Here is a 12,494-nt window from a genome sequence, read left to right on the forward strand (position 1 = left end):
TTCAAGCAGGTGTTTCCTCCAACAGCTGCCCCCTAAAAGACTTTACTGACAGATTCTTTTCCACATTGTGTCCCTCTGGGGACTCCTAGCGGTGGTAAAGGTTCTTGTCTTATTTTGACATTAGGAACTTGGTGTGAAAGTGAAGCCTTGGAAGGAGGCAGCTGGTGGCAGTTGAAGGCATATGTGTCCCATAGGGTATGTGGACCTTTCACTCCTTCCTTCCTTATAACAGTTATAAGGAAGTGGGTCCTTATACTACACTATTCTTAACAGGCCTTCACATGTATTCCTTCTTGTCTTAAGGTTGGTTGTCAGCAACCTACTTTCTTCAACTTTATGTTTCAGTCTAGTCTGTATTCCTATAGACTATGTGCTTTTCACTAATTTCCTCAAAGGTTATTCATACACTTGTCATAGTAGATGATATTACAATAAAGGAAAAGAAATTGTCTGGTCTTGTTTATAATCAAGCCTTAGGGGAAACCATTATCTAGTTTAAGGCCATGTAACTAAAGCAGGTAGAGCTGGTGTTGAATATCTAATCCAAATCTTACTTTTTTTGTAATGTCAGACCCTGCAAAGTTTTCATCAACTGATTATGACTGCTGAGATAACTGTGTTGAAAAAGATTCCAAGACAAATGTAACATCCAGCAAAAAGAAATACTTGGATCGATGTGATATATGCTATAGCACACAGTAGCAGTGTTCATCCCTCATAGCACTTACATTATTCTTTCAGAAACATTTCAAGTTGTTACTTGTATAAGTCATCTCTACTGGCCCACTTCTGCTTAATAAATTAAAGATAAATATATTAGCCTAGTTAATTGTAATTGTCAGTGATATGCCCTCTATCTCACTGTCTATCATTCTGCTTTCCTATACTTTTTGTTCATATTCTCTCTGCCTACTTTGTTTACAAACCTCATTAAAAGTATTGCTTTTTGGGGCAATACATGGTGACATACTAAAATTCTAGCATTTGGGAAACTGAAGCAGGAGGATAGAGGTAAGCCAGGGCTCATAAAGAGACTGTCTCAAAACCAAACAAAATAGAAAACGACCCCATTTAAAGTACAACTTTTCAACATGAGGATCTTGATAGCGTTCAAAGATAAGGTAGAATGGAATAACTAGGACTGTTAGCATTATTATAATTATCTTTTGAAATAGGATTTTGGTATGTAGCACAAGCTGGCCTTGAACTTGAGACCATCCTGCCTCAGCCTCCCAAGTACTGACCACATTCAGATAAAATTAGTTTTAAAATCATGAACCTTTAACAAGTTACTGAGCTACCTCACCCAAAGGTGATCTGTGCCTGTTGTGAGTTCTGTAGCAAGGCTTATTCTTTATTGGGTATTCATGGTAGAGAAATGTTTACACTCCTCTGTCCCAAAGAAGAGGAAATTTTTGTTATTGCCTTGTCTCTTAGACCCAATGAAAGTATGTCCGAAACATTCATTCCACATTTTACTAATGCCATGCGTTGTTAATTTTGCAGACCATTCTTCCCCACTTTACAGTTTCCCTATCAAAAGTCCAATGGGCCTTTGTACTTCCTAAGCTCATTCTCATGCTGACCTGCAACCATGCAGGTAAGGCAGATCTGAGATCTTCACAAATTTAGAAGCCTGTTGACTTAGGGTCTGCTTCAAGACTGAGCTTCTCAGGTTTGGAAAATCACACAGAATTCAAGATCACTGTGGGCTCCACTTCTGTTTGCTCACCAGCAAGTAAAGGTAATAACTGTAACTACCTTATGTTGTTCTGAAGAATAAATGGATGTGTAGATAGCACTTACAATAGTGCCACATAAAATATGCTCTACAGGTCTTAGCTATTATTATTTATTGTATAAATAGAATGGATATTTCAATGAATGATATTATAATATAATATAATATTATAAGATACCTTTCAAGTATTTTAAGAAAAGCTAGTTTTTTAAGCTAAAAGAGACCACTTCTGACACTATTTCCAAAGGAATTTTCTTTCTTTCTTTTTCTTTTTTCTGCTTATATGGTGCTGAGGAATTGAACCCAAGACCTCATGCATGTAAGGCAAGCGCTCTACCACTGAGCCACCTTCCCAGCCCCAGAATTTTCTTAATTGAACATAATTCTTTAATTTTGCTTTATTTTTTCTTCTTCTAGGAGATAGGTGACAATATCTAGTTGGCTTATAAGAATCTTTTAATTTTGATGCCAGGAAGTCTAGGACAGTGTCATTTCCCAGTGTGAACCTGAATTACAGATACACCAAACACATCACATCATGATGTACTGACTGATTACAGTACATGCTATAATAAGCTATTAGAAAGGTATCTTTTTGTATTGCTGAACACAAGGGATTTTTATTTTTTGCCAGTTCTCAGGCTTGAACTCTGGGCTTCAGTGCGGTCCCTGGGCTCCCTTTTGCTCAAGGCTAGCCCGACTATTTTTGATGCACAGTGCTACTTCTGGCTTTTTCTGTGCTTAATTGGAGATAAGAGTCTCATGGACTTTCATGCCTGGGCTAGCCTCAGATCTCAGCCTCCTGAGTAGCTAGGATTACAGGCATGAGCCACCAGTCCCATGGAACTTGAATCAGGTAATGAGTACATTTCCTTTTGTACAAGTGTCTTCTGTTTCCTCACTCCCAGTCCCTTCCTCCCATCTCCACCCATGAGTTGTATAAGTCCCTTTCATCTGTGTTTAGTGAGCTCCACTGCTGCACTTTTTCACATTTTTTGCCCTTGAATTCTGTACCCTTCTCCCAACCCTGCTGAATATATACACTTGACTACATCATACATAAGGTACAGAAGACAGAATTACAAAAAGATCTCGTTTCCATATCTTGAGGTTCATTTTGATATGTGCATTATTTTATGTGAATATGAAGAGGCATTTAGGCATTATATCTTCGTGTTTCTCTCCCAAGAGTATACTCTTGATTTCACTGTATGTGAGTATCTAGAATCCTGTATAACTTATTATATCCCAGTATATTTCAGATCTAATTTCTGCAAATTAGAGCATGTGCCATTTTGTTTCTCTGAACTTGGCTTTCTTAACATGATTTGTTCTGGTTACAAGAAATTATTTTGAGGAAAAGGTATAACTAATATATATTATTTACTTAATTTGCACATTTCCAAATTTTACAGACTTACTCTTTAGCTACTTTTTTTTAAACTAAAGACTCTTAATTTCAGGCCCTTTTACTAATGAATCTTAATCTTCCCCCATTGTTTACAAGAACGGATTGAACATAATTTCAACAAAGCTCCAAAGCGCATATACCTATTTTGGTAGACAAAGACATACCAAATCTGATAATTTAAATAAACAGTTTCTACCTGAACAAAATACAGTGATACTTAAAGAGGTTAAACTAAATTAGAAAATGGAAAACAGTACCTGAGTTTAAAATGGCTCTAAGGAATTCATAACTGTCAAGATGGTATAATTCTGTGTGAAAAAAGAATTTTTTTTCAGAAAACAGTTCAAAGTAACTTATCACACTATATGATGCACTATACTGGCTCTAGATCAAATTAAAATAAACTTATTTTACATGGTAAACAGAAGTTGATAGGCTCCTGGCTAGTTTTATTTTAGAATGTACATTTTAAAGTATAAAAAACAGCCAAAAACATTTATTATAATGTATGCTTACTTATTATACTGTTTTACTAAGGAATGTGAGGAGTACACTAACAGAATAACTCCACTGTGTAATACCACTGTCATTATACTCTGCTTTACTGTGATTACTTGTCATTTACACTGGGTTCAAAACTCCTGAGGGCAGGGCTGTCCTGTTTGCCACCACATCCCCAAGGCTAGAACTGTGCTTAGTTTGTAATAGGAAATAAATAAACAGTAAATTAATGAAGTGGGTAAAGAGAGCAATTTATAAGTATTTGAAAATATCCAGGTAATTCTTTTAAATAGAAAAGACATTCATTCACACATTCACTGTCCTGCATCGAGGACCTTCTGACGATTCTGTACAGACTAGTCTCCATAGGAGTCCAGAAGGAAATAGAGCTTTATATTTTATTACATCATGATATATTTATAAATATTCAGAAAGTGGAGGAGTCTAGAAGATGGAGCAGTTTTTCTGTTACATAGCAGAGTTCGGGAAGAGTTCCCCAAAGGATGGGACATCTGAGACTGATCTTCCAGGACAGGCAGGAATTTGCTAGAGAAGAAGGAAGAACAATCTAGTAGAGAGAGGACCAGTAGGGAAACCTAGTCTGTTAGACCTAGTCTGTTAGGCTTTACAGGGCTGAAGTGTATGATGTGAAGTATGAATAAAATGACCAACTCCCTCCTTTCTGAGGTTTGAGAGAGGGTTAATCACCTACTATTATTATACAAATCAGGTTCATAGCAATCTAACTAGCTATATTAATACTACTAATATCTGCTTTGCTATATATGTATTTAAAATATGTAAGCTACTTAAAAGAATTTATTTGACTTGGGGGGAGGGCTTTTTTTTAACTCGCCTAAGAGCTAAAAAAAGGAAAAAAATGTTCGACTGTCAGGTGACAGAAAACCAATTTCTATAAATGTGCCAGAATAATTTTTCTCTACCTCAAGAACAATTCATTCATTCAGTCTATTCATTACAGTCTTTTTATAGTATTTTTATTTAATAAAACCTATTAGGACTACCATACAAATCTCTTTACTTATGCTTTTATCTTTTAACTGATCAATTTTTATATTGCTGACATCCCTTCTTCACCATTTGCTCATTTAAAAATTCATAGTATGTGAGCTATGTCTCAGGGGAAAATGTCTATAAAATTTGTTACAGCTGGCAAATGTGTATGAGTCAGTGATAGCACATGACTAAATGCTTCACAGAAAATAAAATTTGTTTCTGTAGTAAGCAGAACTGTTTAAATGTTATTTATTTTTATGTTTCAAAGAAAATATATTGTGAAGTGCTGCATTGATTTAATACGCAACAATGTCTGTGTACACGCTGTAGAAGGAAAATTTATGAAACCTTTGCACAACTCCTTTAATTGAATTTTCCAAATCTCTCACCACACACAAATAATCAATATCTTCTGCAGAGAAAACCAGTCAGAATTATTACAGTCTTTCTTTTCAATTTTGTTGTCATCAGCACATACAGAGCACCTGGATATTTGTAATGTCTGCTGCTAGCAAGTTATTTACACCTCTTAAACACATAATTGCCACTAAGTGGGTTCAGATACATAGTTTCAACATTATTTTACTGATTTTACTTAAAAACTATCATACTTCTCATAAAAGTATAAAAAATTTAAATCATGGAAGAAAATTACTAAAAAAGCTGTGAAAAGTAATAAACCTTTTTCCTTAAGTCCTAGACAAATCCCAAGAAGCATTTTTAGTTGTTGAAATGTATTCCCCAAACAATGATGGATGGTACGTTAACCTTATTAATAGGTCAGGTATGACCCATGGATGATTTAAATGAGAACTGATTCCTTGTAAGAGCTGAGGACTATAGTGTACACTAATGTATATTTGTGCTACTGAAATTAATTATCCGCCTATAAGCTAAGAGGGATTTTTTTTTTTGAAGGGGAAAATTTTAAACCTTATCGTGTCTGAACTTCAAACCTTGGTGCTTGTAAAACAGAAGTATCTGCTTGAAAAAAGATATTGTTTAATGCTATGATATGTGGGGGGGGGGGAAAGGCTAGTAGTCCTCTGAGAGTAAAATTATTTAGTTGATGTGATGAATACTTTTTCAAGACTGAGTGGGGGAAAGGACAACATTTTTATGTTTAAAAAATACTTCAGTTTGTGGTTAGAACGAAAAGGCAGTGTAATCCATTTATAGTCTTAAACAGAAAAGGTTGAAAATTTGTTCTGTACATTTATGATAAACTTAAAATCCTGTAACTTAAATGAATTTTATCATGTAAATTTTATAATGGAAGCTAACTAAAGGACATGTTTTTCTTTTAATACGAGCTAGAAATTCTGAAACATTTTCTATTATAAACAGCTGAAACAATCAACCTCTTTGAACAATATAAAGTTCAGATGGCTGTATTTCATAAAATATGCATACTGCAACCTACACAATTATTTTCAAAACAGATAAACTATGTTTTGGACTGAAGCTTAGTGTCTACATTATATCTTGGCAACCACTCTGCATTTTGCTTACATTCTTTTCAAAAACATTTTGTTTACTGGAAGTACTAGTCATAGACAAACAATGGTGGCATTTTTCAGAATCTCAAAAAAAATGATAGTACCAAATATTACAAAATGCCACTTATTGACTAAGGAATAGCTATATCAGGTTGTTTTAAGTAGAGGTTAGTTATATAAAGCAAATAAATTTCATGCCTTGCCATGTGATGATAATGTGATATTCCATCTGTATCAGCCCACTGAATGGTTGTCTATTTAAAATCATAGGCATAACAAATTTAAAATAATTATGAAAATTCACATCCATATCTAGCAGAAAAAGAACTTTTCATTTGATTCTTTTCCTAATAGTCATAAAGCCAATATTATTAAGGAAACTGAAGTTAGGCTTACTTCAGTAAGAAGCCTTCTTTGTTTAAGAAACTTGTACTTAGCAGAGAAGATCCTCTGTTACTATATCAAGGAACCTTGATTTCTAAGGTTCAGTCCTTCTCAAACCTCTGAAACTTTTAGTGCAGCTTCTCTTGTTATGCACGCAAAGAATGTCTATAGAGCCAGGTGCTGGTGGCTCACGCTTGTAATCCTAGCTACTCAGAAAGCTGAGATCTGAGGATCACAGTTAAAAGCCAGTCTGGGCAGGAAAGTCCATGAGACTCTTATTTCCAATTAACCACCAGAAAATCGGAAGTGGAGCTGTGGCTTAAGTGGTAGAGCTCTAGCTTAGCCTTGAACTGAAGAGCTGAGGGACAGTGCCTAGGCCTAGAGTTCAAGCCCTATGACTGACCAAAAAAAAAAAAGAATGTTTGTAGAATAAGTTACACAAAGCCTTAAAAAATGTGTACCAGATGTCTACTAAAACACTTGCATTAGCCAGGCACTGGTGGCCCACTCCTGTAATCCTAGCTACTCAGGAGGCTAAGATCAGAGGATTGAGAGTGAAAGCTAGACCCAGCGGAAAAAGTCTATGAGGCTCTTATTTTCAATTAACCACCAAAAAAGCAGGAAGTGAAGCTGTGACTCAAGTGGTAGAGAAAAAAAAAATCTCAGGGACAGTCCCCAGGACCTGAGTATTGATTTTACAATTATACTCGTCTGTAATCAGGGCTGTAAGTGATACTAAGTAAATGGAACTTAGCACTGAAATGAAAATGCTAAAAAAAAGTTGAAGGAGTGCTGATGGCACAAATAGTAAAATTTCCCTCCAAATGTCTATTTTAATCCAGGAAAAATGTACAAGAATCTAAGGGAATTTGAAAGAAAAAAAAGAAGAGCAGGAAGCGTACTCAAGAGACAAGTAACTGGCCTATTTTCATAAATTCTTATGAAACAATTGTAGTATATAGTATTGGGTTCATTTTTTTATTTTATATACTTTTTAATGTTATAAAGATTCATAAAACATTTTAAAATTTATACTTTTTTTTGTTCTAGTACTGGGACTTGAACTCAGGACCTGAACACTATCCCTTAGCTTTTTCATTTAAGACTAGTGCTCTACTGCTTGAGCCACACTTTTCTTTTTTGGAAAGAGGAGTCTTATAGACTTCCTGCCTGGACTGGCTTGGAACTATGATGCTCAGTTCTTAGCCTCCTGAGAAGCTAGGATTACAGGTGCAAGCCCATTTAAAATTTTAAAATTAAAACAATTCTGGATAATAGTGTAGTACAAAAAAGGCAATGGAGAAATTTCTATTAAAAGCCAAAAGCCTAATTTCAAATAATAAACATACAAAGTAAATTAGTTTGACTGTCAAATTTTTCTTTAAATGAATGTATAAACAGATACAGGTTAAGGTTTTTAGCTTAGTAAAAAAATTTGTGTTATGTGCTGTTGTGTTTACATCATCTTTAACAACAACAAAAATCCCCTCATTAAAAATATACACAGTAGGAACCAGACAAAAGAGGTGGAAAAGCACTCAGTAAAACTACATAGCTCAAACACAAATTACAAAGAAAATAAGCATTAATGTTTGTGTGTATGTGTGGTGTGTGTGTTTGTGTATGTGTGTGCACGTGTGTGTGCTAGTGCTAGAACTCCAGAGGCCTCAGACTCAGACTCTACTTTCTTACTCACAGATGGCTAGAGAGCCACTTGAGCCACCCCTCTAGTTTTGGCTTTTTCCTGGTTAGTCATAAATTAGAATTTCAAGGATTTGTCTCCTTGGCCTAGCTTCAAACTGTGATCCTTAGATCTTAGCCTCCAGAGTAGCTTCAATTAAGGGTGTTAGCCACTAGTATCCAGCTTAGGCATATCAATATACAATATGTAAAGATACTTATATAAAGGTATTGTATTTTTAAGCTTTTAAGACAAATAACCAATGTATTAGAAATGTAAAACATGAATAGTGATAAACTTTCCTCTATGAATATGCAAAACTGGGTTGTATGGGAAAACTTCATAATGGATAAGTCATTCTGCATGAACTAAAAGAAATCAACTCTAAGACTGATCTTGCATAAACACAAAGAACTGAAATAAAATAGATAATAGGAAGGAGATAACAAATGTATCCCCTGGAGGAAAAGAAGGACATACTAATACTTTTGGTTCAATTTCTTTATATTCATTTCTTTGAGAATTTTTCTCTTCCTTTATTTTCAAATTCTGGTAAATGCCAGCCACATAGGATCTAGTACTAATTAGCTCTCGGACACTATAGATTTTGATTTTATACTATTGGCATAGAATATATAGAACTAAGCTTTCTTACACTTAGGAGTTATAGATGTATATTTCCTATAGAAACTTAAAAACTGCTGATGTAGTTGCTCATAGTGTAAAATGTCAGAGGCATGACTTCACAAACAGATCAAGTATCCAAAGTCATTATTTCCAGGGTACTGGTTACAATAATTTTAAATGCTTTGTATATTCATTCCATTAAAATTATAGTATATTAATACATTGTTGGTCATACTTCTCTGAAGAAAGAAATAGACAATATTTAAAATTGTATTTCAAAAGATATTTAAACCAATCATCAGGGAAGTTGACTTCATTAGACATGGTCTTCTGTTAAATGCAAATGAGATTACATACATGAGATACATACACTCATGATGATTGGTCTTATTTGGTCAGATGGGATGAAAGCATCTCTTTATGTAAAGTAAAACGTAACTCTACCTTTGTGAGGAAGTACTGAACTCTTCTCAAACAATTTCTGTTTTGTTACTCTTGTCACTAAAAGAAAAAAGAAATCCTATGTTAAGAATTAATATGGAAAAGTTATATATGGTGGTACATACCTATAATCCCAGCTCTTGGGAAGCCGAGGTAGGAGGATGGTAAATTTGAGGCCAGTTTGGGCTACACAGGAAAATACAATGAATTCATATGGAATAATTTTCCCTTATGTAGAACAACTTCATAAGAAGACCTAATTTAAAGGGTAACACATGCCACAGCTATCAAATATAAAGTACAAATGCCATATTATATATATTACATAAGTAATAATATGCAATTTTATATTTTAAAAATGATGTCTACATAAGAGAAGCCTATTAGAAGTTTCCAAGGTATAAGCCTTTCCTTACCATTAAAGAGGTATTCACTGGTTGGGAATGTGGCTTAGTGGTAGAGTGCTTGCCTAGCATGCACAAAAGCCTTGGGTTCAATTCCTCAGTACCACTTAAACAGAAAAAAAAGCCAGAAGTGGTGCTGTGGCTCAAGTGGTAGAGCACTAGCCTTGAGCACAAAGAGGCACAAGGACAGTGCCCAGGCCCTGAGTTCAAGTTCCAGGACCAGCCAAAAAAAAAAAAAAAAAGAGGTATTCTCTAAGTTACATAGCCTAATAAAAGATACATGGCTTCTTATTTAAAGAAGAGTAGTTCTCTCACATTCCAGTAATGGTGTATATATAGTATTGTCAAATTTAAACTTGAGAAAAATGAAGAAATTTATTTAAATTTACTAATGTTGAAAACATTAAATTTTCTTACTTAGTTCTTTGGTTTTCTTCATTTCTCTTCTTAAGAAACATGGTGTATAGAAGGTGCCAATGAGATTTTCAAGCTCTCTGTTTCCCTCCAAAGCCTAAAAGAAAGTCATCTTAAATGAGTTAAGTAAGTTTTCTTTTTTTTTTTCCTTTGTTAAGTAAGTTTTCTATAACATTACTGACAAGAGAAAATTTTATGTTAGGGAATTTAACTTTTTCAATAATTTGGTTATTGGAAGCTTTCTAATGCCTGACTAAAAACAATGCATTATTATTACTCATAGCTATTCAGGTGATTGGGAGAATCATGAGTCTAGACCAGCCACGGCTAAGCATCAGAGAGACCACAATCTCAATTACAGATGTGGTAGTACTCATCATACATTAGGAGGATCAGAGTTTGATACCAGCCCCAGGAAAAATATGAGGCCCTATCTGGAAGGAAAACAAACAAACAAAAACCATACATCAAAACGGGTTGTGGCTGTGGCTCAGGATCAAATGGTAGAGTGCCTTCCTAGCAAGCACAAGGCCCTGAGTTGCCAGGAGGCAAAACCAAAGTATTATTAATTAAAAAGATTAAGCATATCTACAAATGTGAAAAGCCAGATATGACTAATATATTATGATTCAGTAATATTCACATAAGCAAAAACATTCTCATTAAAAGTAAACTAAACATATCACTTGTGAACTCTTGCATTGAATCTCTAATCTGGAACTTATTTCCTATTACTCTTCAAATGAGGTAGGAAGTATGAAAAACTATACACAAAAAGGCAAACCTGTATACTACGTAAATTTTGCACTATCTTCAAGATTTCTTCTGATGATTTTTCAGCTTTAGATAGCAACATCATGAATCTAGGAATGAAGGGAAAAAATAATACTCAGTAAAGTTATAAATGTGGCAAATCACTTTCAGAGTTTTAATTCGACTTTTAGAAACTTTAATTCCATTTTCCACTCCTTTCTTGACATTTTTCAGGATGATAAAGTATGCAAATGATCCTCCTTCATTTTTCATTGCTTTGCAAACAATATATACGACCAAGCATCTCCAGAAGTCTCACTTCTCTCATTCCCCACTGAGTGAGAAAGAAGACATTGCTGGCTTGTTACTTCTCTATAGCTCCACACCACTGCTCACTTCACTCGAGACTGAGGCAGTGTAACTCAGAGACTCAAAAACCGGACATGGTGCTGTGGCTCAAAGTGGTAAACCACTACCTACCCTTGAGCAAAAGAGCTCAGGGACAGTGCCCAGGCCTTGAGTTCCAGCCCCATGATTAACCAAAAAAAAAAAAAAGTCACAGAATATTCAAATAAAAAAACTAAATGATAATGATAATATGCTGCTAATATTTTAAAGCATTTTTCTCAACTAAAGGTATTGTACTTGTTACTTTGCAATCTTTATTTAAATTTTAAAAACAACTTTGTGGTAAAAATCATTTCTATTTTACAGGTATGGAAACTGAAGACAAAAAAATTATTTCATTATCCAGGACTTGTAACAGTCAAAATGTGAACTTAAGTATGTCTGACCCATGTTTTTAAACCATTATACAATATTTACAAAAGTGTAGGAATGGCATCCTTATTGAGAGTATAGAAAATACAAGTTACTAGGCTATATCCATGAAAGAGCTATAATATCAGCAATTTATCTAGACTAGAAATATGTATTTCTGGTAACTTTCCTATACATCAGAAGACTGGTCATTTAAAAAAAAAATCTATAGACAATGTAAAAACACTCCTTGTCCAAAACATGTCCCCACTGTTTTTAGGTCTATTATATGTTCATGGACTTCCTTGGGTAGGTTTTTGGGGTATCCTTTAATTTTTCAATTTAAAATACTTTTGTGGTTAAGATATAACAAAATTTGTCATTTGAAACATGGTAAGTAGATTGATAATGTTGTGCAACCACCACCACAATCTATAGCTAAAACAGAAATTTTAACCATTAAGATTGCTTGATTCCCTGTGCCATAGCCCAACTAGCATCTGAAAAATATATAACCTACTTTTTGTCTCTTTAAATTCACCTCTCCTAGATACTACATATAATTGCAACCTTAGAATACTTGGCCTTATCTGTCTGGCTTGTTTCACTGAGTCCTGTTTTCAAGGTTCATCCAATGTGCAGCATGTATCAAAACTAATTTCCCTTTTATGACAAATAATATTCAGTTTCACGTATATATCACTTTTTGCCTATCCATTCATCTGTGGAGAAACATTTGGGTTGTTTGCACCTATTGGGTATTGTGAAGTATGCTAAAGTGTATACTGGTGTACAAACATCTTTTTGAGTCAGAGAGAGAAGGAGAGAGAGGAAGAGAGGAAGGGAGGAAGGAAGGAAGGAA

General features: G+C 34.5%; 1 protein-coding gene across 1 annotated transcript in view; it reads right to left on the minus strand.

The window, feature by feature from the left end:
- Positions 1-12,494, minus strand: part of Itgb3bp (integrin beta 3 binding protein (beta3-endonexin)) — a 34,824-nt gene that overhangs the window by 3,172 nt on the left and 19,158 nt on the right. The window contains exons 5-8 of the mRNA XM_013020501.1: positions 10,905-10,983; positions 10,124-10,217; positions 9,306-9,362; positions 3,410-3,460 (exon numbers count right to left, since the gene is read on the minus strand). Coding sequence (XP_012875955.1) covers positions 3,410-3,460; positions 9,306-9,362; positions 10,124-10,217; positions 10,905-10,983 — 281 coding nt within the window. The remainder of the gene's footprint in view (positions 1-3,409; positions 3,461-9,305; positions 9,363-10,123; positions 10,218-10,904; positions 10,984-12,494) is intronic.

This window comes from Dipodomys ordii, unplaced genomic scaffold (assembly GCF_000151885.1).
Source record: "Dipodomys ordii isolate 6190 unplaced genomic scaffold, Dord_2.0 Scaffold51, whole genome shotgun sequence".
Classification (NCBI taxonomy): Eukaryota; Metazoa; Chordata; class Mammalia; order Rodentia; family Heteromyidae; genus Dipodomys; species Dipodomys ordii.